At 39.7% G+C, this 27,843-nt stretch overlaps 1 protein-coding gene across 2 annotated transcripts in view; it reads right to left on the bottom strand.

Moving 5' to 3' along the window:
- Window positions 1-5,062: 5,062 nt before the first annotated feature.
- Window positions 5,063-27,843, bottom strand: part of LOC122813928 (zinc finger protein 92 homolog) — a 317,066-nt gene continuing 294,285 nt past the window's right edge. For both annotated transcript variants that reach the window (XM_044086475.1, XM_044086474.1), the window contains one exon: window positions 5,063-6,111. In XM_044086475.1, coding sequence (XP_043942410.1) covers window positions 5,282-6,111 — 830 coding nt within the window. In that variant the 3' untranslated portion in view covers window positions 5,063-5,281. The remainder of the gene's footprint in view (window positions 6,112-27,843) is intronic.

Here is a 27,843-nt window from a genome sequence, read left to right as displayed (position 1 = left end):
CATGTGTTCAATGGACTATGTAAAGCAACGTGTACATAGGCACCTATCTTGGGCCACCAAAATTAATCTTTCATCTTTTGGTTTGAATTCACCTCTCCTTAACCATTCCTGTATTTGTTGCTGATCAACATAAGGTTGTTCCAGGAGTTTTCTGTACTTGCAATTATACTTATGCATTTTCTACATTTCTTGCCTTCTCATCTGATCTTCACCTTATATTTTTTTCTTCTGTATTTTAGCAAATTCATTTGCTGCCTGATTGTATCAGCTTCTGGATTGATTTCCATTCCTGCTAGATACCGATCTACTTTTTGCAAGACTATAAAGGGAAGTCATCTTAGATTTATTCTCCTCATGTTTCAAAACTTTAACTATGGTTGGGTCTTGTGAGGTTGGCAGATATGCACACAGTCCCACACCTGCAGATCTATACATTTAATCAGTTTCAAGGAGGTCCATACTTCCTTCAGAATGGGGGATATATAATCTTGGTATGCACTGATTTTTATAAATCATTTGATGACATGAAGCATCCTTGTTTTCCTGTCAAATCTATCCAAACCCTTTTGGAACCAGTCAGTCACTCCAATACTGTAAGTTAGGACAGGAAGAGCAAATTGGTTTATAGCTTGAATTTTGTTCCTAGATGTCAATGTTGTTCTCAGGATTAATTTAACTATTCTAAAATATTCCTTACTAAGTTTTATTAACATTTGTTAAGTTGTATTGTTGAATCTGCTTTAAAGGTTGCTTTTGCATATTTATCAGGACTAAATGACAATCTTATCTCACCTAAAAAAGTTTTCACTACTTGCAATTGTGCTTTCAGTTCCTCATCTGACGAGGAATCACTTAAATTACCAAATAGAGAAGATGAGAAGTCTTTACACTTTGTTGCCTTCTGGGAGCCAAATTATAGCCATGACTTAATCTGTTAAGCAGAGAGCTTAAGGGCAAGGCAAAAGAAAAATCATGACAGAGTGTCACCCTGGAGTATCTCCTTTTGGATTTTTATCCCTGGAATAATAATTTGCCCTTTATCATTGCTTAACTACAATGGTTTGCCACTGTTTCATGGTCGCTCTGATGTAATTTCAGTGTAGGGTGCATCTTGTACATTTTTATCCAGGAATGTGGGGATATTCTCAAATGCTTTTTTTGTAGTCAATCCATGCCATACTTAGATTCTTCCCCTTTTTACAGTTCTCTACTATGATGTTAGCAACAAATGATCCTCTGTTCCATATGACTTTATTGCCCTTTTGTTCTACTGCCATAATAGAGTTTGCTTCTAAATGACTATAAACTCTGTCAGCACCAAATCCAATATATAGTTAATACGTTGTTGGAAGGCAAGTTATTGGTCTGTAACTTTTAGGGTAGCTTGCAGGTCCACTCTTAAGTAGAAGCATTGTTTTTCCTATTGTTAACCAGGTTGGTGTCTGTTCGTGGTGCACATACAAGTAGTTCTTTCTCATGGCTAAATCTTGATGCAAAATTGTAATACTTTTAACCAGAAGTTGTGTACTGCGTCTGGGCCTGGGGTTTTCCAATTAGAGGCTTTTCTTAACTTTGCCTCAAATCTCTCTGGTTGTTACATCATCCCTTTTCATATCCGGTACCTTTGAACTTCTTACTTCTTCTATCCATTTAGCATCTTTGTTATATTCCACAGGATCTTCATAAATAGTTCTCCAAACTGTATGTATTTCTTCTTTTTTTTTTTTTTTTGTTGGTCTTTCAATTCCTTTTACCTTGTTTCCCAATTCTCTATAAAACTTTTTTGGGGTCATCAATAAATTGCTTATTCTGTACTTTCCATTTACATTTATCTGTACATCATCTAAGTTTTTCTGCCTGTGCTATTTTTAGTTTATTTGTGATGGATAAGGATTTATCATGCACTGATATAATACAGCACATTGCTTTTATCACGTCTATCTTTCTGAGTATGTATTGATGTATTCCATCTTCTATACTCCTAACAGTGACACTTCTTGTTTAATTGCTTTATAGTTTTCTCTGTTCGATACTTCCATGATGATATTTTATTTCTTCTCTTCCTTTCACTTACTACCCTGTGTTCTTGTGGTAGAATTGTATCTGTTATTAATTTAGCTGTACAGTAATCTATCCTGTTTACTTCTGTTATATTGCAAGGATCTCTATGCACGGTCCTATTTACTGTGTTCATTTGTTTTATCAAACTTCTGACTTTTTGGGTTTTATTGACCTTCTGCAGTCTATTTCTTTCATCGCTTTTAATATGTCTATCTTTATTAAATCAAGCAACTCTTCTCTTAGCTCATGTTCTTCTAAACTGAGGGCACATTTTTGTTCTTCATTTCCTGGGAGCATTCTGTAGAAAGTTCTATAGCATCATTTTGGGGCACATTCTCTTCAATTTCATCCTGCATCATTCATTGCTCTGTGATGTGAGAACTCACTGGCTTATCACTCCTCGACATTGACTGCATCAGAGTTGCAACAGTTTTGTGTTCCTTTCCTTGCTGTCCAGGTTCAAGTGAATGTTTATACTGGTTTCTTGTGGAAGGCTCCAAAATATCTTCATATGGCAAATGAGCAGTTGCTTCCTGTTCCGTTGTTTTCTCCTTAAGTTTGATGTTCATTGCTCTATCCTGCTTTTGGAACTTTCTGAGTTAGATTTTCTACACCGAATTCTTCACTTGGCAGGTACTCCATAACCTTCATTTCTATTTCTTTAACTTCTCAATTACTAATTTACTTTTCTACTTTCTCTTTCTCTTCTTATTTTTTTCTATTGTAAAGTTCTTCATGTCCAGATTCTTTTGCCTGTATTTCTCTTCAAATATCTTTGGTGCTGTTCTTTTTCTATTGATTAGTTTTGCTTTCTCTTTTGCATACATATTACACCACATTAAATCTTTTTCCTTCCCTTGTCCTTATTTCTTCTTCAGATGTCTTCTGATCTTCCTGTTTCTCCTTACTTTGGGAACACATTCCATCACAGGTTCATAGGTAGGTACTAGGCTATTGGCCCTAGGGCCTATATAAGCCTAGCCAAAGGTACCTGGCTTTTGCCACCCAAGAAAATTATTTTCCTGTGCCACTGTCGAGCAGAGCCACAGAAGTGATCCCGGGGTAAATTTCCTATCTCCCATCCAATAATCAAGATTTTTCTTGAAGAGCGCTAATGAGGAGCTTTGTTTGATATAGGCAGGTAGTTTGTTCCAGAGTATGGGAAGTCTCTGGGACAGGAATCTCTCTCTCCAGCATGTTTTGTTTATTGTGTTGACAAGGTTTAGGTCCCAAGACCGTGTAGCTCATAGGGATTGGGATTTTTTTAAGTGGCGCATGTCTAAAAGCTCTGGGTTTAACATAGCTTTGTGTGTTGGGCAGATATCGCCTCCGAGTAGGCAATATGCAATGGAGTAAAACTGCAGTTTTTTGAGACGGTCTGCATAGGGCATCTGTTTGAGGCCGGTAATCCTCTTTGTGAGGTATTTCTGTGGCCTTTCCAGTTGTTGTAGATGTCTTGAGAGGTACATACCAAAAGAGGCATTGCACTCTATAATGGGTCTAATGAGTGACGAGTAGAGGGGAACAATGACCTTTTTCCTGAATGAGAAACCTTTTGTGATGAGGTGTGCCACATAGAAGGATTTCCTGACTACTGTGGCAATGTGATTATCAAGAGAGAGACTACTGTCCACCTGTGTCCCAAGGTCTCTTATCACACTTTCAGTGTTAAGTAGACTACCTCCTATGTGGTAGTTCATGGGTACTGAGTTTTTACCAAAAGGGATGACAATGCACTTTTTGTCATTGAGCTTGAGGCCATGGCTTTGACACCAGGCATCGGTCTCAGCGTGGCCCTTTTGTAGGATGTCCACATCTTTTGGAGTTTTGATTATGGCTCCTAGTTTGCAGTCATCTGCGAACTTCGTTAGTCAAAGACCTTCTGTGTTGGCCTGTACTTCAGAGAAGTAGATACCAAACAGGAGGACCCAGGACTGAACCCTGTGGTACTCCACTTGTCACTGGTCTGAAGTTGGATTTGGAGTCTGCTACTTTCACAGTGTGGGTTCTGTCAGTGAGCCAGTTGGCAACCCATCTTGTGACATAGGGATTTATACCTACTTTAGTGAGTTTATCTATAATTCCAGAGTGGGAGATGGTGTTGAAAGCCTTGGCGAGATCTATGCTGTCATGTAACCTGTGTTAGACCTACTACACCAAATCCTTCACTTCTCAGGCATTCCATAACCTCAACTTCTATTTTTTTTAACTTCTACTTTACTAATCTTCTTTTCTACATTCCCTCTTTGTGATATTTTTTTTTTACTGTGAAATTGTCCATATCTGGATGCCTTTGCCTACATTTCTCTGATTATCTTTGGGGCTACCTTTTTTTCTATTAATTTGACCTTTGATTTTGCATAATTACAACATATCAAATCTCTCTTTCTTTCCCATGTCCATATGTTTATATGTTTCTAAAATCCCTAGGCTTTGTTTATATAGTCACACTTCCTCAGATGTTTCTTTTTCTAAATATCACAAACATTTATTGGTCTATATAATGTACTTCACAAATCTGTTGAATTAGTGAACTCAAATCCATTGCATTAGTAAGCTTAAATTATTATTTGAAGCTTCTTACAGTTTTAAGTGTTTTTCTTTCCTTCCGCTTCTCTCAATCTTTTTGTACATCTTGTATCTGTAAATTCTCGATGTTTGCATAATAATAACAATACATAATTTCTTATCCTCAATAGTCCACGCTATCATCTTTATGGCTCTTCTTTGGCCTGCAAGTTTTTGTGATTTTTGTGGACTGCTACTTCTTTCTACAACTGGGGTGCATCCTCTCCCTGGGCCTGGCCTGGCCCAATTGTAGAGATGTTTCTGTATTTTGAGGATTCTATACTGTCATTTTTTTCCAGTCCTGGCACCAGTGCACTTACCAGGATTGGGCACTTTTTTATCCTGAGACTTGTGTACCCAGCTATCTTTTTTTAATTTTTGACCTACTTCTGTCCATGATATATGCTATCTAAATTACAGTCTACATATCAGTGCCGTCTTGGTGAGATTTTGTAAAAACATGGTCCATTTCATGAAGGTACTCACCAAGACTTGAGGATGAATTTAATGTCAGCACTACTATGCTCCTTTGCTTGCTGTCTTTTCATCTCTCCATCAGGCCCCCTGTGAACTGACATGACTTCTAAGGTGACTAGTTGTTGAAAAACCCTTACTGCATTCAGGACATGTATATGGTCTCTCTCTCTCTCTCTTACATGTGAGTTTTCTCATGCTTTACTAGAGTACTCATTTGCCTGAAACACGTATTGCATTCAGGACATCTATAGGGTCGCTCCTGCGTGTGAATCCTTTTATGTTCTATTAGATGACTCCCTTGTTTGAAACACTTGTTGCATTCAGGACATTTATATGGTCTGTCCCCCGAGTGAGTCCTTTCATGATCTACTAAACTATGTCTTTGTCTGAAACACTTATTGCATTCAAGACATTTATGTGGCCGCTCCTGAGTGTGAGTCCTTTTATGTTGTATTAGATGACTTCTTTGTTTGAAACACTTGCTGCATTCAGGACATTTATATGGTCTGTTGCCCGAGTGAGTCCTTTCATGTTCTACTAGACTATATCTTTGTCTGAAACATTTATTGCATTCAGGACATTCATATGGTCTTGCCCCCATGTGTGTCCTTTTATGTCGTGTTAGAGCACTACTTTGTCTGAAAAACTTACCACATTCAGGACATTTATATGGTCTCTCCCCACTGTGAATCCTTTTATGTTGTACTAGAGGAGTTCTTTGTTTGAAACACTTATTGCATTCAGGACATTTATATTGCTTCTTTTCTTTGTGAGCTCTCCGATTCACTAATGGAATTTGTTGTACTATAGCACTTCGGTCACATCCAGAGTTCATGTTGCAGGTGTAACCTGGATGAAGTTGTGCTACAGGTATAACAGGATGTTTGTTGGAGCCTTTCAGAGTTTGAATAGAGTGCTGTGTGTTCTCTGTAGGATAATGTAATAGAGATTCTCCAAGTGATGGCTGCTGACTGCAGCAAATTCTCCATTCTCTGCTCCCATTACCTACAAAAGATTAATTATTAGTACTGTATCACAATGATGAAATACATGTGTTTCATTTTACTCACAACAGCACACAGTTTTATCCATTTTAAATATTATGAATTTATTTCCCATTTTTAATGTTAACATTTTCTGCTGCTATTAACGTGATAAGAGCAAAATCAATTCAGACTCAATTTATGTGATGTTAGTCTTCTACAAACAGCTTTAAGAGGTACAAAACAGAACTAACAAAATAATTTACAAAAATCAATAGTTTTAAATACATAACATACCATCAATCAATCATATCTACAGGCATACCTCTCCACTTTTCCTTACTAATATCTATTAATATTAAACTAATATTTAAGTCATACTATAGTTGTACTGTAACTGACTCCCATAAAATTGTTTAATCTTTTCTAGCAAACATATTTATAGTATGGCATTTAAATGCAATATTCTGCACTTCCCTGTGTGGCTGAAAGTGGCCATTTTGGATTAGCACTGATTGCTAAAGTTCAAAAAAAAAAAACAAAATGGCAAAATGGGTGATACATGATCAAATAAGAATAGAAGTGCAGAGCAAATTGAAATTGAGTGCAACAATGTAATAACTGGTTAAAATCAAGTGCAACAATGTCTTTAATGTATGCAGATTATAGCATATCACTTACTAATACAAGTTCATAATGCTAAATTTCATTCAGTAACACATGAAACTGCCATGCCCTTACTGCAAAAGGATTTTTGAGGGTGGAAATGAGTAACATACCTCATAAACTGTGACACTTGAGAGGCATACCCAGAGAAAATGCAGCCAGAATTTTACAGATGAGCACACTTCCACCTTGGCCAGACTGATGATACATTATGTACCCAACATACATCTGCACATACTTGGCATAAAGGTGACATTCAATCATAAATTCTTTGGATATTTCATGCCTCTTCATAGATCACTGTCTGCCATGATACACAATGCTGCAGAGGAATTTCCCAGAGTTATTAAACTGAGACTCACAGAGTTCTACACTTCTGAAGGAGAACAACCAGGAAGAAAACATCAGAAAAAAAATGAAAGAAAGGATCAGGTTTAGAATGCTTGATTGCTTACTGAGTTAATTAAATTAGGCCTCAGACCCTTTGAAGCCATGGCTACACCAATCATAAGCTAAAAAAAACATTATTGACATAAGAAATATTGAATAAAAACATGAAAAACTGGAGGCATGGAACAGAATCACTAACAGATGTAACACAGTAGACATGGGTAAGAAAGGAAAATTAACAATATGTCTAATATGATAATATTGTAGTAATTTAGTGCCAGTTGTTATTAATTTAGAATTGTGAACAAAACATTCTCTAAAAGAATGACATTTGTGAGAATCTAACAGATAATCTTTTCATTTTTTTTTTGCAAAGGTTAAGAGGTTCCTGTCATTTTTGAACAGGTAAGCTACTTCAGTTAATGGAGCAACTTTCATGAAGGCTATTGTAACCAACTTCTGCTAAACAATGAAAAAAGAGCAGCTAAGTTTTAGCAGTTAATATAAATTGATGAAATGTGTGTACCAATTGTTTTTAGCACTTATATCATTTAATATTTTCAAGCCTTGACACATTTTGGTAAAGATGCATTTTGCTAGGTAATTTCTCAAACATTTGCATTTGCTGAAGACTTTGCTGAAGACTTTTTGGCTAAATTGCAGGATAATAGCTCTTTTTTGGTTGTACATTTAAACCTAAAATGTCATACGGTGCAGAAGGAGTGCAATTTGGCTCAAATTCAGTCTCACTTTACTATATTATGCCATTCTGTGAGCTGGCTCAGATTCAGTCTCACTTTTTTACGCTATTCTGTTTTGGAAATGAAAACTATATAATGCAAGGAAAATATGGACAGGTACTTGGGGAACCTAGGTAATACTGACAATGTCTGCATCCCAGTTTTGGGCACATTCCTAATGTGCCTAATATTTGTGGTTACACGGCCTTTGTACATTACGAGGGCAACCAAAGACTCGTTTTCATCGTAGCTCTTCTGAACTGTTAATATAAACATGTCCCAAGAGAAAATGTTCTCAGTGCAGACAGTTTGATTATATTATTCCTAAATGTGGAACATTCTATAGAAAATGCATGAAAACTAAGCATGTTTGGTTTGATGACTCTCAAATTAAATTGTCATAACAACAGCCTTGACCTGTTAATACTATAGCTCCATTATGTATTGCAGAAATATATGAGGTTAAGACTGATATGCATAATGTTGTGAATGAAGAAAGTGACATGGGTGAACATATCTCACATAGTACTAATGTTACAGATGATGGTGATAAAAGTGGCCATGCAGACATAATTGCTATAGAAAATGAGCTTTACTGGCAAACACCATTGATGCCTCTAATACTATTTATACAAAGGTTAAGAAATGAAAAGAAAAGAAAATTAAAGGGTAAGAGCTTGTAAAAAGGGAGGGGATAATTAACTAAACATTTCTGTAATGTTAACAGTATTATTAATGAAAAAAGTGTGTAGTCATACAGAAAAGTTGCAAAACTATTCATTCAGATATTTACTGTCTTTTGAATGTTTGTCTGTTGAATGCTAGCCAATACCACCAGGCAAAGGTGTTGTGAGGTCATAAAATTATTTGGTCCTTTGGCCAAGGTTTATGGTTTATGCTTTGGAATTGCCATATTCTATACAAAAAAAAAATGCTAGATTAAATTATTCTCACTACTGGCAGACTTCTTGCATGTGATTTTAAAGGCTCTTTGGGCTTCATTCTTTTTATTGCTGTACATGCACCTACTGTCAATATCAGTAACAGACACTTATAACACTACAGTAGCCCCCCCAACTGAAACAACCTAAACAGAAGTTCAAAATAACTTATACAGTGGAATTCAATAAACTATGTGTAAGCTTCACACAAAACCTACACAGAGTTTACATGTTTGCGAGGTGAGCAGCAGCAGTGATTGGTTTACTATTGTTTGTGTGAATGACATTCTGTCGGCTGCAATGTGCCGAAAATCAGAATGTCGAATGCACAAACATTTCTGCACCAGATAGTCGACTCTACTTATGCAAATATGCTACTGCATTCGCATAAGTGTAAGTCGACTATCTGCACAGAGATTGCAGTACAGTGGGGAGTGGAAATTCATCCACATCCCCACTGTAGTGTGATCTCGGAGTTAGAAAATATAAGCGGGGGGTGGGGGGGGGGTGCAAGGGGGATTGCCCCTCCGCAAAAACGTGATTTGTCATATAGAAGTTTGATTTACATCAGCTCCTATATGGCTATCAAGTAGTGGTTTCGACAACAATGTCAAGTCAAATGTGTCAAGCATTTGGTTCGACGTTGTCAACGTTAGTTGTTTTTGCTTTCGGTATTATTATTCATTTATTTGCACAAAAAATGTTTTTCCATTTGAATAAACAATAGTAAACCACAGTGATTATATATTCACGTCATGCATCGCATTTAAATGTAAACAAGTATGGTTTCATGGTCAGAAACAGTGTTACTGGTCAGGAAACCATGTAATGCAACACAGATAGCACACTTGTTTACCTTAGGGTAAACTTCCTTAGCGGGATTGTGTGGAATGCTACAATGATTATAAGGGTTATCATAAAGCAATGTATATGGCCCAAACACAGTACAGGATAGAATACACAGTGCAGAGTACTGTGGAATCCCATTCCAGGAATCCTGTACAAAAGTTGTATAAATGATCTGAAAGGATATATGGACTGCGATTTAAAATAAACAGGAGGAGGAAGTGTGCATGTATTGAATAGGGACACACAGATGAACTGTAGGAATGAGCACAGGGAAAGAGGACAAGTGAAACATTGTAATGTACAGCAGATGAGGGCATGTAAATGGAAAACACTGCAGCGGGAACACTAATCACATATTGGCATGGTACAGTACAGACTGCACAGTGAAAATGTATATTATGCGACTGTTAGACAAGGTAATATAACAAAGGAGAAGACGCCTTTGTGATATAAGCATCCTTACATGAACAATGGAGAGGGCATCTATAAGGGATGTTTATATACAATTGGAGTTGGGTGCATACTGTGAAGCGGTGAAAACTATTTTGGCTGAATATCACTGTAATACCAGGAGAGGTTTCAAACAACTGCAACACAGTTACAGGCTCATGGACAACAGTAAAAGAAGCATGCACAATCGTGGACAATATTAGAATAATACCACCAGTAATCCCATTTCTCTGGCACAACATATGTGGTTCTGAGAGATGATAGATGGTTCTGCATCAGAACACTTGTACAACTATTTTGACATTTCAGCAATATACAAGGGTAAGCAAGCAAATCTTCCTGACACTAACATCTGCTGGAGGTGCTAGGATGGACAGTGCTATACTGTATGATCAATACATGCTAGTTGACTAGTGTGCATAGTAGATATATATGCCACAATCCATACTATCATGAATGTAACCTAATCCATCAATGTTGTCAAACAGCTATGTATGTACTGTGTGCATCAACAGAACAGGTATCACACATGCATCTGTTATAACACATTGCTGGGAGTTCCGCACCAACAGACAGTAATGTTTACACAACAAAAAAAAAAATACCTAGGTATGGCCAATAAGATGTGTGACAGCTCACTGTGGCAAAGGTAGTTCACTTCGGTTACACATCACTGGAGGATGTGTGAGGAGGTACATAAACAAGTTATTGGTGTGATGAATGCTATGACTTGTGGAGGTACTATGGCCTTTGATGTGTAGTGTGATGAAGCCTATGACCTGTGGTAGTATTACGGCCTTTGATGTGGATGTCCTGCACACAGTCAGTAGTAGTTTTACATATAACGGAGTAGTCACCAGTGTGGGCCACATGCTGACGGACATTCCACACACCATCTACCCCAAGACACAGGTCACATACTAATCAGTCTGGTTACAGGGTGTGATGTCTACATTATCCTTGGGCTGTGTGTTTGTTTTTATAATGTAACAGATCTCCCCATGTTTTTGTTCCATCTCATGTGTTGTCATGGCTGTGGTACCAATCTCTGGTGTGTGTTGATACTGTCAGTATTATACTAATATTACAGTTGCAGTCAATGACTGCCCACTGTCTATAGTCCTCCAGACAGCTGTTTGGACACAGGATGTGTATGTATGTCATTCTTGACGTCTAACTTAAATAATCGACAGGAAAAGGCCTAACAGACAGCCCTGATGTCCTGACCTGATCACTGGACCCAAGATATAGGTCACTTCATACTTTTCAATATACTTAAATGTCACGTATGTGATCCAGTGGTCTAAGCACTTGGTGGTATAAGTGTTTCTGTCCACATCTGACAGTGCTGAGTGAATACGTCAGTGTGGATTTGTGTCAAATGCCTTGGTCTGGTGAAGTTCCACAGGATGACAGTATTCTCATCATGCATGTCCTCAATGACCATTTTGAAGATATCTAACCGATGAAACAGACAGGAATGCACCATTAACAACTTGCACATCTGTTGCACTTAGCTGGGATATTACTAGTGTCCATTTAGAATAGGTTCATGAAGACATGTTGGTCTACCTCACAAATGAGGAGAGTCAGGATATGTCTATACATGCATGCATCAGGTGCTGTCCCCTCTTACTCAGATGGATGCATGTTGATGTACACCAGTCTATGGTAACATAGTCCATTTGAAGGGTATGTTGAAGTGTGTATCCAACCGTGTAAGGCAGGTTTACACTCTGAGTCACGCTGTAGGTGATTTGTGATGTCAGAGCCCAATGATTATGTGTGATAGGCCTGGATGAAGGTAGGTAAGACAGTGTATACTGCCTATCTTGATCTGGCCTAGGGTTTGGACATATTCCCCCACTCAGCTATCAGTGAGACACCCACCCAGCTGGTATTATCCCTTTCATCACTAGATGGTGAACCAATACAGTCATCAAAAAAACACATACTGTGAAAGTTGGTGAATCAACCTGTATCAGTGCTGGGCCCTTTACTGTTTGCAATCTACTAGTCCAGCCTAAATTATATGGCCTTTGACTTACCATTTTTGCTGATTTTATCATATTGAGTGCAATCATTGAGTCTACCAATGAAGTTAACATACTACAAGAGGGGCTAACAGACAAATGATTGGTGGCAAAGCCACACATTCTACAAAAATGCAAACTTTGTCATTATTTTGCCTTCTGCAAAGTGGAATTCCCTGCTAAGTGCAGCACTGAAAACAGTCCCCTTCTGCTGAAACCCAGTGGTGCAAAACCATAGAACACACATAGATATCAACTTTGACTACCAAATGTCCACAGTGGTATGGGAAGGCTACGCTATGCACCTCATAAGTTAGACCATCATATCCAGATATGAGGATGATATAACAGCAATGTACTTGAACCTCATCAGAATGCTAATACAGTATAACGTGCCTTTTTGCATGTACCTCAGCAGGCACATGCAAAAGGTGGAGAGACCACAGGGGTTTCTCACAAAGAAAATACAAGACCTACAAACTATGCCACGATGTATGTGGATAGACTAAAAGCCTTGTCACTGTAATCTGTATCTTATAGGATGAAGTGACTTGTCCCTGGCCTACAGGTCAGTCTCTGACCCTGTTCTGATGGGAATACTGCACATCCACAAATCAGCTACAGCTGATGACATCAGCAGAGTCTGGTGACAGGAATATTTAATAGCAACATTCCACATGCTGATGTAAAATACTCTCCTTAATGTCAAGCAAGTGCACAAACACAGACAAATCCCAGTTGGCTGCAGTGAGGACCGAACCCCTACCTAAGTACATTGACTGCAGAACTTTGTATTTAAGGTAAGCACCACAGCTCAAGTCTGACTTGGAGAGTGTCAGACAACACTTTATAGGTGAGGACATCAGCAGTGTCTGGTGGGGAGAAAATGGCAATAGCAGTGTCACACATGTAGGTGTAAAATGCTCTCTCCAATATCAAGCAAGTGTGGGCACACACACACACACACACACACACACACACACACACACACACGCACGCACGCACACACACACGCACACACACCAGTTGACTGCAGTGAGAAGAGAACCTCTACCCAAGTACACAGACTACAGAACTCAGTACGTTATGCAAGCAGTATGGCACAAGTCTGATTTTTACAAGACTGCAGGGCAACTTATAGTGGATGACATCAGCACTGGATGTTGGAGAGAAAATGTTGGGAGGTCTGCATGAAATGGGTAGCTAACCATGTTCAACTGTCAAAATATTTTAAGTTATGCATGTTACCAGATTGAGGAGTGTGCGATGTGCAGTATTTGCTGGTTATGTTCCAATGCACGGGTACATTTTCAGAGATAGTTTCACAAACTGTATGCAAACAGGTGAACACATTCCTACAAATATCAGAAAATCTGAATGTGTATTGCCATTCTAAAGGTATGCATGGTATGTAACACAATTGTTTGTAATTTATGTAGTATAGCTGATAAATTTATGAACAGGTATTTTGAGACCAGCATTGCTTTGCATGGGGGGAGCTAACAGATGGCTGCATTATAAATGTGACATTTTGTTAGATAGGACCTTCATTTTTTCCTATTTCCATGAGTAGTTTCATGTTATGAACACTAAATAGACAGTAACAAAATAAATACATGCTATTGTCCACTCTGTATAGCATACTGCCGAGCAGCAGGTTTGCGTAATGGTTGGCAAAGTGTTTTCTCATGCGAGATACCACTTATCTGGTTTGCATGCAGTTAAGCAGTGTGTAAACACAAGCCTCAATGTTATAATTCTAAGAATTCTCAGTACTGAGCTGACTCTGTGGCAGCAGGTGCAAATGCACGGACACATTTTATTTGAGCCCGGATAACATTGGGTTCAAATCCAGGTGTATGCATTTTAAATAAAAAGTGATAATGCAATGAAATGATACTTTACACTACATTCTCTGTGTGTTAATGTAGTGCAGTGTATTTTAGTAGCATTGCGCGGCGGTAACCACACCAACAGCAAGTAATCCACCATTGGTGAATGATGACAGAACTAAGTGCAGACACAGAGGCCAAAACCTGAAGGGCTCCATTGTTTTTTTTTTTTTAAATACTTCTGTGTGTTGTGTGGGACTCTATTTTAACCGGATTATATGTGCTAAAATGGGGTCGATAGGAAAGTGGTGAAATGGAGGGGGGCAAGCAGATGGGAAAGCAATATAGGAATTTGCAGGAGGGAGGGAGGAAAGAAACATAGCTATCCATTTGTTCAACAGTGTAAAATTAAAATATGTACAGAATATTAACTGCAATTGGACTGAAATTTCACAAAGAGGGATGACAACAATGCAATCATGTTGTAAAGCCAATTGGACCAAATCAAGTGTGTCAAGAAGACACATGTGACATAGAGAGCTAAGTATGGGATGATTTATTTATTTTTTTGTGGGACAAGTGCCCATTTTTTTACATCAGTAAGATAAGTTGGGTAGGTGAGGAAGCAAATGCAAACTAGACAAAAGACAAAACACAGGGATGATGAGGGACACAAAAGATTAGGCAATACCATGATTGGGGTGCGGACACCATGATTGTGGTAAGGGAGGGGACACTTATACAAGCTCATGCCCATCAAACATGAGGAAAGTAAGACTCTAGTTCTCACCCGCAGGACTATCACCATTTTTCCTTTACTCTGCTGGAGCACTTCACATCTTCTCCTCCTACAGACCATGAGGGAGAGCAACCTCTCCACCCAGTGTAGGTATACACCAATTGTTCTGTGTATGACCCTATACACCAACCCTTGCATCTCCCTGTGGGTGATAAAATCTCCACTTCTGTCAGTACTCCCAGGGGATACCATAGCACCAGCTGCCAAAGTAGTACTACCTGAGGGCACAGGTAATACAGGGGCATCAGAGGCAGTACTACCAGGTTGGGTCCCAGATGTGCTGGCCATCGGTGCTGGAGCCGATGAAGTGGGGACAGGTTGGCCTACCTTGCTGTGCTGTGAAGCATTTAGTTATCTGTTAAAGATGGATGATGTGGAGACAGTTTAACAACACATAACAGAAAATAAAGAGAGAGATAAGGGTTGGAGAGAAGGAAAAAAAAAAAGAGATAAAATTAATACCATTATACATGACATACAATGCAATATCATAATAATACAACTATTTTTAGCCGAAGTATTACATTTAAGTATACTTCCTAACATCTGCAAAGTATAATTATAGATTGCTCAAAGTAATCCTTGTAATGTGCATATATTGCAGATTTGTGTAGTCCAATTATCCAGATTACAGTTAATAGCAGGGCATTTATGCCACTTGTACAGATTTTACTTTGTGTAACATTATTAAAGAAATGCAGTATTGTACAGTTGTTACTTGCAGTATTTGAACCCACAGCCTCTGACTACAGTCTTACACTTGACTTCTAAAGTTGGCATACTTGCTTTTACAGTTAGGATATGCATGCTTACTTTGCTACTACTGCATAAAAAACAAAAACAATTTCTTTAACTTTTAAAGCTACAATAATACTTCCCTTGATACCACTTGCTTCTCTCAGTCTCTCCAGATTATCAGCATAAGCCTGCCTATTCACCACTATTTCAGAATTAGCTGTGAAAAGAAAAGAACAGAAGAGCATTATACATACCAGTCTTGCCTATATTTAGCTTTCTATATATTATAAATTCTTTTTATTAGCATATGTACACAGTTGTGGGATGTCAGTAGTTTGAATGTCATCCAACCACTGGTGGAGTGTAATCTTCTTGCACCTTTTTAGGTTGTCAAAGTGCTGCCTACACTGTCTGACGGTTAGTGGGACACCAGATCCACTGGATACAGCTTTGGCAAGCCTATTTCAAGCCTCAGACTTTTACTGAGAGCCAGAATAGTCCCCCCGCAGAAAACTTTGGCTGTGGTGTTTTAGTAAGAGTCCAATAAATATTCTGGACTCCTGAGCACCCCACCTCTGCACTCTAAATTGTGCACCTTCTCCTGTAACACCAGACATGTCTAATCCCAAAGCAACAGCAATAGCAAATAATGACTTCCTGCCAATTCCTGTCATTATGTTTACTGGTAGTGTACAAAGCCGAGCAATGATGCCAACCATGTCTGTGCAATGTTAAGTGGAGAGCAACATTGCCAAGCAGGGAGGAATGGAATTTTTAAAATTGGAAGGTTAATCTGACACTTCACATTAGTTTGAGGGGTGTCTGGTGATTTAACTTTGCTCGTGTGCATTGGGGGCATGACACATGTTTGGCATTATACACTGCTAAGACTGATTTTTACACTGTGTGATTCAAACCTATGCATATGAGACAAAACAATTTCTTCCACAGTGGTGATTTTCCATCTTTGCTCCAGAAGAAGTGCTTCTCAGACAGTCATGAATCATTCATAAATACAAACAACAGATGAGTTGTTAACTGTGTGAGTGTGTGTGTGTGTGTGAGACCCGACAAGGTCCTTGTATATACTTGTATGTGTCTTATTTAAGTGTGAAGGCCATCCAAGTTCAGATAGCAAAATTATACTTACAGTAACACAGCAAACACTATACCCTCAGTCATACATCTGAACTTTCAAAACACAGTAAGAATGGCTTATCCCTCATACATATCAGCTTTAGCATTTATGATTATGTACAAAATGTTATAAGTGATATTTAATATAATGTGAAATGGAACAAGATTTAAAATGTCGATTTTTTTGTATTAGAACCCAGGACAATGTCTATGGCAGCCCTTCACTTAACACCTGTTGCCACAGGAATATTGAAATAACATTTGTATGTTTTCCTGTTCATTACTATAAACTAGACTGCCACAACAGTAAAAATATATTGCACTCCCTGTATTACTACTCAAGACCATCTGTTTTACAACCCTGCACTTACACCTGCTGCCAAACAAATAGTTAAATAACACTTATGTAATTCCCTATTCATTCTTAAGTTCTGTGTGTTAATAAACCACGCAACACCACTTAGCGTGTTTGCTCTGTGTCCAACCGAATTAATAGAATGTATCCATTTTGAAATTCTTGACATTCTGCTTCCTGTCTGCAAGTATTCCATGGCGGCAGGTGTTGGGGAAGCTTGCTAACTGCCACCCAACTCCACTTAATGGTGTTGCGCAATGGAAAGCAAACACTGCAACAATGCATCATTTTTTACCTTTGCACTTTCTCTGCCCTGTCTACAGGCATTATATGTCTGTTTCCTGTGTGGGGTAATAGTCCATGTTTTTGCTTTGCTAAGCATCATGCAAACAAGATAAGCAAGCTAAACATAACATTCACAGTGTTTCTCCATTTCCCTTGTTTGTGCTAAGCCGTGCACCACACAAACACTGGCATAAAAAATTAATCATCATGCAAACAAGATAAGCAAGCTAAACATAACATTCACAGTGTTTCTCCATTTCCCTCGTTTGTGCTAAGCCGTACACCAAACAAACACTGGCATAAAAAATTAATCTAAAGGGGAAATTAGTAGAAAAGCACAAAAGAAATCTATTAAAAAAACAGCACTATAAAATTTATGTCGGCATACCTGAAATAGTTTTACACAGGTCTGGATTTGAACTCACGCCAATGAATCTTCAAAACACAGCTAGGTAGCTTATCCCTCTTTGCTACACGAACAGCTTTGCCACAGATAATGAAAATCATTGTGCATACAATCAACTTCAATATCATCTACAGTACTAACAAAACATATGACAGTTGTTTGTACATTTATTAATTTCAGATGTAGTGCACTGACTGATCACACAATCATTTATGGCTACTGATTGCATAAATGCAGCTCTGTCTTATCTTCCCATATTTATTGCTCATTATTGTCTTGTCTGACCAGTACTCCAAGACATGCAGTCTGTAAGGCATTCTGTATAATTGTCCTTAAAATGTGTGAGGATATTAAAGGTTGAGGTTACTGAACAGAAACTGTGAAATGTGTGCTGCTTACCTACAAAGTGTAGAAGCAATTATACCAAAGTAGTAAAAAAACAGGGATTCCAACCACAATGACCACCAAGAACAGAAGTAAAAAGGCTGGAAGGAAGCATTCAGGTCCACAAATACTTCAAGGTTTAATGGCACAAATTGAAGAGAAGCAAAACACCAATAATTAAGTATTAAGTAAATAATGGTATAAACACCAGTAATTATACCAAGGTTTTAAATGCAGGTCTAACCTGGCTGAAACACCCAGTGGAGATAAGGGAGTCTGAATTGCTGTTGCGTTTCCTTCTTCCCTACCAGTAATCATTCACAGTTGCAATCCATTAGCAACAAACACTGAGGGAATGCCTGCATTATGTTTACATCTGCCAAGTATTTGGGATTCAGCAATTCTAATATGTTCACACCTCATTTGTATCTTCACCATGCTCACAGCCATGAATGCACATAAAAAGGGAACCATGTAGGCAGAGAACCTGAAGGAGAGGAGACTTGTTTATGTGGATAACATAGATGAAGATATTACTTGGGCTTTATCTGCACAGAAGACATCTGATAGTGATAAGGCAGCTATATACTGGATATGCTAAAATGTCACCAAGGAAAATCTGGTGTTTGATTATATATATATATATATATATATATATATATATATATATATATATATATATATATATATATATATATATATATATATATATATATACACACACACACACACACACACACACACACACATACATATATGGGTTCTACCTTCATTACCCAAAAGGCCACTTACCCGAATTCCATTTGGCTGAGATGACTTCAACGAAAGCTGACAATTCCAAAACCACAGTGCATCAAACATCTTTCACTGGGAAACAAACCACTTGGCCAGCAGGGTAAAGTCAGAAAATGCAGAAAACATCAACCCACCCAAGTGGAGCGCTTTGCCCCCCCCTAACTAAATATACCAACTCCAAGATCGCACTACCTGGGGAAAGGGCAAAGTTCACCCTGGTGGCCAAGTGGTTTGTTTTCCAGTGAAAGACATTCAGTGCTCTGAGATTTCGGAATTGTCAGCTTTCATTGAAGTTGTCTTGGCCAAATGGAATTTGGGTAAGTGGTCTTTCAGGTAATGAAGGTAGATCCATATATACACACATATATATAAATATATGCATTATCAAATACTGCTTTTCTCTGTATGCATTTCTTAGAAGTGTACTGATGGCATAGACGTGTTTGTTAGGGCATTTTACTTTCTCAGAAACACATCCTTAACTTTCATCACAAATTCTAATGTTACACCTGTTTTTCTGTTTACACACTTCTATTGTTATTTCTGTGAAATGTACATGTCATACACTGAAAATGACACAGGGGTGTTAGCCTTCTAGGATAGTCCATACACACCTCTAGGGGAGTGCTGGCCACAGGTAGACATGACTGACAATTGTATAAAATTACACGTTTCAGGGACAGTTTACTTGATAGCACTTATAGCAGTGCACTGATGGTTTGTTAGCAAAATGGGTCATTTGCCTGTTGTTTGGGGGATAGGGGAGCTAAGTTGCATTTGTGTGTTGGCACAAACAAAATTTGCTATTGTTACTCTTCTTGTTTTGCATCCAACCGTTCTTTGTGTATGACTGTAATACGACCACACAATTCCATTTTTTTTATATATTTGAATATGTTGACTGTTTATGTTTCTCCAGTGGGTAATAGTGAAATATGACATCTTATGTGTTATATTCAAGCAGGACTTTTATTTATGCGACACTTGTATATTATCCTTCTTTTGTGTTTTAGGTCACCTATGACTATGGTACCCAGGCATCTCAATCCCTGCAAAATCCCTTCAGCGACCCTGAGAATGAAGTAATTGTGGAAGCATTTAGGCAACATGGTGCCTTCCTGCTTGAGGGAGGATGTGGGTATATGTCTGGCAGAATACCAATTTGTCAGCAGATTGTGGCTGATGTGAATGCAGTAAATGCCTAGAGCAGGACATATTAACAGGTGCACCCCAGGGCCAGTGACATGACTTCATTGGGCCATGAATGGATGGCTACCACGGGTGGGCTGCTACAAAGCCACCACTGACACCAAATGAAGAGTTCCTGTCCATTGTCAGGGATTCAGGCAGCTAACTGGAAAGAGTACAACAGCATGTCATTGTCGTTGGTGATGCAGTTTCAGGGAGGACAAGTATGTCCCATGAGGAGCTTCCAGGTAGGGTTACCTATATCAAGAGTTAAATTAAACTAACTACTGACTTAAGTTCTGTTAAACATTAAATTTGTTTTGGGGAGAATAGTTGTAGACTGATACAGTTAATGCATTTTGGTTGATTACACATGGACTTGGAGATGACGTGTCATGCAAGTTCTTGTTAACAGTATCGTTAATGGACATATAAAGCGCAAAAAGTTTTAACCCTCTGTGTTATTGTTCACTGTGATGATGTGTGCTTACGTTTTGCATAACTTCTTCCAGGATCATCCACCATAGGGAGCCTACACTCATCTGCACATTGTAAGCCAAACATTTTTATGTCAGTACTCATGAGCACTTCAAAGAAATGTTTCATTTGTGATGTGGGTGTCAGGACTGTTGTATGTACTGCTGTACTGTCTGCAATTTTGGCACCACTGTTACTTTGTTAGCATGTATTGGACTATAATAGTGTAGGTATTTTTTTTCATGCGTTTGTTGCTCCTTATCACAGGTGATCATGACAGTGGACGTGTGGGACTCCTACCTCCTGATGTCAGAGTATCAGCAGACTCTGATGATGAGGGTCGCCAAACAGAGGCACAGTCAGGGTGTGCATAAGTTGAATCTGACACTAAAATTGCCATTCATCCATCCACTGTAATTCCATCAGACACAACCAGTAGGCCTATGCCAACCCATTCCAGTGAGCCCTCAGATATTAGACAGATGGAGGGTGAGACACTTGATCAGGGTAGTATGGTTATTGTGGCTTCAGTGCATTTAGACTCTGGCCACAGCCAAAGTAGGGATGAGATGCCATGAAGGAGAGTTGTTAGGGGTGCTCAAAGGAGGCCTGCTGACCATCCTCCACTTGAGCCAGGTGTGTGTTCCCTGTGTCACTCGATGTATGCTTAGGGCTGTCATGGAGGTGCAGGCACATTCCAATAGGTCCTCCAGAGAAACGCTTAGGGTTGTAGATATGGCTCAGGCTAACATGCGTGACTGCCTCCACCATGTTGCCGATTAAATGGATCAGATGAATGACATGCTAGAACATGTGCTGTCTGTGATGGAATGTCTGCTGGGAGGGGGATGACATCCACCTGGGTGTAAGTCAGCCACATCATCTGATGTTAGCCGACGTGGCCATGCCAAATCATGCTTCCATAGTGGCACTACTTCTACTGCTCTATCAGTCATTGAGGTGTCCACACCCAGTCATAGCAGCCCATGGGGTCATGGTCCTGGGCATCCTCATGAGGGCAGCTCGTCCAGCAGCCAACAGTCATGTTCAGGTAGCAGCAGCCCATTTGAGCAAGGGAGTGGACATGCCAGTACAACTCCTGGCAGAGCCAGTTCTCATGGTCAGGTACAGCAATGAGGAACTGCCACATTTAGCATGCATGGCTTCATACCTGTCCAACATACCAAGACATAGAGCTAGCACAGAATCTGGCTGTGTTCATGCAAACACTCATACACTAGTTTCATCTAGAGGGCCCCCACACACACACACACACACACACACACACACACACACACACACACACACGCACGCACGCACGCGCACACACACACACACACACACACACACACACACACACACACACACACACACACACACACACTAGTTGCATGGTTCAGCCGTGAAGATTAAAGTTCATTCTATATCACTGACTATTTGTAACGTCATCCAAATTTCTGCCTAGTTCTCTTACTCACATGTACTCACTCACCTCTTGTGTCAGCCTAGTCCTCCTGCTCCCCCCACAGAACTCCCTGTGCAAGTGATAACTGTGCCATACCCTTCACGGATAGACGAGATTTGTTTCTGGTGCTCAGCGTGCATAGCTGACTTGGTGCTTAATATCTGTGTTTGTGATGTTGTTTTGCTAATTGTACTTTTGACATATTTTTGTCTTAGAAAGCTACACAGCTGACAGAATCAAAACAGTTTTTTGTATCAGTACTTTTAAGAATCTTCTGAAGGCTGTAAAGTGTGAAACTGAAATGTGTCTCATTACTTTCTAACTTCTCTCTTTAATGATTTCCCAATACAAAAGTACAAGGCCAAACTGAGGATATTTGGTGACCGCCAGTACTTTTGAGAGGTATGAATGTGTGAATCTTTGATGCCTGAGGCCTATTACTTGATATAGGGCATGTATTTACATAAGTTTCTGCTGTCACATGTTAAAACCATTGCTGTACACATTACCCACCTTTTACTTACTTACATTACTAAGTAACAACATGTAAGGATATGCCATTCATTCGTATTATTACACAATTCTGTTTCCAAGTTCAGCACTTACCTTGCAGATCTAGCAGCTGCCATGATTGTAGTTCAGGGCTTCATCTGTCTGATGCTAGGCGTACACCACCATTACATGGGTGGATAAAGGTTGTGAGCATTGCCTGTCATCAATGTTACTATATGTATGTGTGTAGGATGAAAATTTTAGCCCCTTGGAGCAGGATCCAGCAACTGCAGACATATGTGTACTCAACATGCAGCCTCATTGGCTAGAGGCAATGCAGAGCACACTAACTCACCACCTGACTCCTCATCTTCATGTGGCTGTGGGGACCTGGCCATCGGTGATGGGATATGTGCCCCTTCCACTTGTTGATCCTGATGAAGCTGTTTTCTCAGGAAGATGTGAAGCATGGCACAGACTGAGAAGATTTCAGTAAATGCACATGGATTGTACTGCAGGGCTCCCCAGATGAACCTAGGCAATGGAATCGTAACTTCAGCAGCCCAAACACACGCTCGTATGATATTTCTGGTTTGAGCCTGTGCCTCATTATAACATTCTTCCATGGGTGTGTGTGCATTTCTGATGGGCATCATCAGCCACAGGTTTCAGTGCATAACCTGCATCCTCCAGTTAATGACCCTATTGGATATCACCCCTAGTGAACATCTGATACAGTTGGGAGGTGTGCCAGATATGAGAGTTGTGCTAACTGCTGGAGGTACTTCAGGGTAGTGTGCTACAGGGCAGAACACTCTTGCATAATTGTGGATCTGTCCTCATTAGTACAAGGAAAATATTGTGGTAACTGGCATGTTGAAGCACAGCATTCAGAAACTGATGGAGGATCCTGGATGTGAATGCCTGTGACACCCCCTGTATGTCCCCTGTTGGTCTCAGGATTTTAACTACAGGAACCTTTCAAAGTGCTACATAGTCTCCACTGGTATTGGTTCCCCTTAGTTTGTGCTGGGTCTGAATTGAGGACAACAGAGGTTGCAGAGTTTCTGTAATGTGTCTCTACCTATCCTGTAATACCAAAGCACAGATAAATGGGGAGGCTTACATTATGAAGTGCATCCGGTGTAAAACTTTTGCCAAGTGACATATTTGGGCAACAGTACAGATATCCATACTGGATCGGTCACAGCTCGGGTTAACAATGACCGCCAACAGTCAACAAGGTATCGGTGGAAATCAGGTTACTGCTGGCCAAAGGAGATGAAGAAGAGGGGGAAGCCATGCCTGAAGGCAGGAAAAGAGGAGGAAGATTAGGAGTGTGGTAGTGAGGGCAGGAACTTTGAATGTTGGGCAGTATGACTGGTATAGGGAGAGAGCTAGCCGATATGATGGACAGAAGAAAGGTTGATATACTGTGTGTGCAAGAGACCAGATGGAGAGGGAAGTAAGGCCAGGTGTATCGGAGGTGGGTTCAAATTGTTCTAGCATGGTGTGGATGGGAGGAGAAATAGGGTAGGGGCTATCCTCAAGGAACAGTAAGCCAAGAGTGTATTGGAAGTGAAAAGAGTGTCAGACAGAGTGATGTTTATGAAGCTGGAAATCAGTGGTGTGATGATGAATGTTATTAGTGCATATGCTCCACAAGCTGGGTGTGCAGTGGATGAGAAAGAAAAATTTTGGCGGGAGTTGGATGAAGGGGTGTTGAGTGTACCCAAGGGTGAGAGATTGGAGTGGATTTCAATAGGTACATTGGTGAAGGAACAGAGAGGATGAGGAAGCTATGGGTAGGTTTGGTTTTAAGGAGAGGAATGCAGAAGGTCAGATGGTAGTGGATTTTGTGAAAAGGATGTACATAGATGTGGTGAATACATATTTTAAAAGGAGGGAGGTGCATATGGAGACGTACTAGAATGGAGGAAGATGTACACAGGTGCATTATATCCTGTACAGGAGGACCAGTCTGAAGGAGATTGAAGACTGTAAACAAAGTGACAGGATAAAGTGTAGTTAGGCAGCATGTTGGTGTTCAAGAAGAGGAGGAGGGTGAGGGCAGTGCCAAGGATCAAATGGTGGAAGTTGAAAAAGGGTGATTGTGAGAGGGAATTCACAGTGAGATGGAATTCACAGAAGAGTTAAGACAGGCACTAGGTAGCAGTAAAGAGTTACCAAATAGTTGGGTAACTACAGCAGAGCTATTAATGGAGACAGTGAGAAAGGTGCTTGGTGTGACATCTGGACAAAGGAAGGAGGGCGAGGAAACCTGGTGGTGGAACAAGGAAGTACAGGAGAGTCTACAGAGAAAGAGGTTGGCAAAGAAGTGGGATTCTCAGAAAGATGAAGAAAGTAGACAAGCATATAAGGAGAAAAGGCGTATGTTGAAGAAAGAGGTGGCCAAGGCTAAGGATAAGGAGTATGGAGAGTTATATGAAAGGCTGGACTCTAAGGAGGGAGAAAAGGACCTGTACCGATTGGCTAGATAGAGGGACCGAGCCGGGAAAGATGCTCAGCAGGTAAAGGTGATAAAGGATAATGAGGGAAATGTATTCACAGGCGAGGAGAGTGTGGTGAGCAGATGTAAACAGTACTTTGAGGAGTTGATGAATGAAGAGAATGAGACAGAGAGAAGGTTGGATGATGTGGGGATAGTGAATCAGGAAATAGAACAGATTATCAAGGAGGAATTAAGGACAGCTATGAAGAGGATGAATATAAAAGGCTGTTGGTCCAGATGACATACCTGTGGAAGCATGGAGGTGTTTAGGAGATGGCAGTGGAGTTTTTAACCAGATTATTTAATGATATTTTTGAAAGTGAGAGGATGCCTGAGGAGTAGAGAAGTGTTTTGGTAACGATTTTTAAGAGTAAGGGTGATGTGCAGAGCTGTAGTAACTAAAGAGAGATAAAACTCACAGCATGACATTATGGGAAATAGCAGTGGAAGTTAGGATTACATCAGAGTGATGCCTCCAGGTGCATCTGAGGTTAAAGCCTACTGATGCCTCTAGGTGTCAAACATTGCTTGTTTATATTTGCATCAATAATTCCAAAACATACTATGTACAAGGTTTTAAAAGATTTCATCTTAAAGCTTACACAATGGCAAACTCAACTGCATTAATATCTGACCTTCGTCTAGTGCAGGTAAACAGATATTAACTGTTTTTATGATATTAATTTATATAGATATAATTTTCATGTTTTTCTAAATATCAAAACAACAAAGTAACACAGACAGAACTCCTTAGCCTCATATGAAAGCTCTTAGCTAGATGAATAAAATGCTGCTGACAGTATATGTGTAAGTTGAGAGCTTTCTGAGATATTTTAAGTTGTTTACAAAGTATTGCAAATGTGAGACTTGTTTACTGTGATTTATAAAATGTGGTTTAAGACACAGAACCTAAAGAATACTCCTACTATAAAAACAGTTTGTGCTGGAGTGTTTGCTGTTTATACTTCTTTCATAACCCCTATGGTTCCAGAGATATGAATATTTGTGTGAGGACATCATTTGATTCTGTCAGAAGGCCCATTGGAAGTTACAGCGCAGACTTCCTGAGCTCCATTGGAGTGAATGAGTTAAGAAGAGAGGTTATGATTAGTGAGCAGCACTATGGTTTCATGCTGGGAAACAGCACTACAGATGTGATGTTTGCTCTGAGAGTGTTGATGGAGAAGTATAGAGAAGGTCAGGAGTTGCACTGTGCCTTGATGGACTTAGAGAAAGCATATGACAGGGTGCCTAGAGAGGATTTGTGGTATTGTATGAGAAAGTTAGGAGTTGTAGTGAAGTATGTAAGAGTGGTACAGGATATGTACAAGGGTAGTGTGACAGTGGTGAGGTCTGCAGTAGGAGTGATAGATGCATTTAAGGTGGAGGTGGGTTACATCAAGGATCAGCTCTGTGCCCTTTCTTATTTGCAATAGTGATGGACAGGCTGACAGATGAGATCTGACAGGAGTCCTTGTGGACTATGATGTTTGTGGATGACACTGTGAAAAGAACAGGTTGAGGAGACCCTGAAAAGGTGGAGATATGCTCCAGAGAGGATGGGAATGAAGGTCAGCAGGACTAAGACAGAATATATGTGTGTGAATGAGAGGGAGGATAGAGGATGCAGGGAGCAGAGTTGGCAAAGGTGGACGAGTTTAAATGCTTGGAATCAGTTCAGAGTAATGGTGATAATGGAGGAGAGGTGAAGAAGAGAGTACAGGCCGGGTGGAGTGGGTGTAGAGTGTCAGGAGTGATTTGTGACAGACGGGTAGCAGTAAGAGTGAAAGGGAAGGTCTATAAGAGGGTAGTAATACCACCAATGTTATATGGTTTGGAGAAGGTGGCACTGACAAAAAGGCAGGAGACAGAGCTGGAGGTAGCAGAGTTAAAGATGTTGAGATTTGCATTGGGTGTGACAATGACGGACAGGATTAGGAATCAGTATATTAGAGGGTCAGCTCAGGTTGGAAGGTTTGGAGACAAAGCCAGAGAGGTGAGATTGTACTGGTTTGGGCATGTGCTGAGGAGGGATGCTGGCTGTATTGGGAAAAGGATGCTAAGAATGGAGCTGCCAGGTAAGAGGAAAAAAGGAAGGACTAAGATTAGGTTTATGGATGTGGCCTGAGAGGACATGCAGGTGGTTGGTGTGACAGAGCAAGATGCAGAGGACAGGAAGAAATGGAAACAGATTATCAACTGTGGTGACACCTAATGGGAACAGCTGAGAGAAGATGACAGATTGTCATAAGTTAACTGGGGTTTGAAAACTGCTGTCCTTCTTGGCCAGAGACTATTGGCAGCAGCAGCACATACACATGAATTAAAGCAACATCAGCCCCTAACATTCTGTTGCTGTATTCCAATAGATTATAGAATTTGCAGGGAAAACCAGCACTGAGTCTACATGGTTGCTTTATAGCTTGCTGAATAGCTCCTCAGTCTTGGATTGGGTAATTAGCATACAATTCAGCGGTTTATGCTGTAATTAGCATGCCACAGTGTTTACTGTGGTTACGAGTCTCTACATACTATGTAAAGCCGCTTACTGAATACAAAACAGTGCTCTACCTTGTAAGGTTTACTGAATCTGCATTCTGCTGTAGTAGTAACTTGGTCTGTATGCCAAACTGCATTAAAATCGTCATTAACACAACTTACTAGACAACACAAAGTATGCTTTTTTATGAGCTAGTATTCAAAAAAAGTAATCTTGCCCTTAATGTCCTCTTTTTCCCCACCACATTTACCAAATCCCAGTTCGGAGCTATCATCATTATTTTAAGATATATGGGGAAATTCAGTAAAGCCTACACAGAG

This window comes from Protopterus annectens, chromosome 10.part0 (genome assembly GCF_019279795.1).
Source record: "Protopterus annectens isolate FY-2018-M chromosome 10.part0, PAN1.0, whole genome shotgun sequence".
NCBI lineage: Eukaryota > Metazoa > Chordata > Ceratodontiformes > Protopteridae > Protopterus > Protopterus annectens.
Note: the sequence above shows the minus strand (reverse complement) of the source record. Positions and strands in the feature narration are given on the sequence as shown.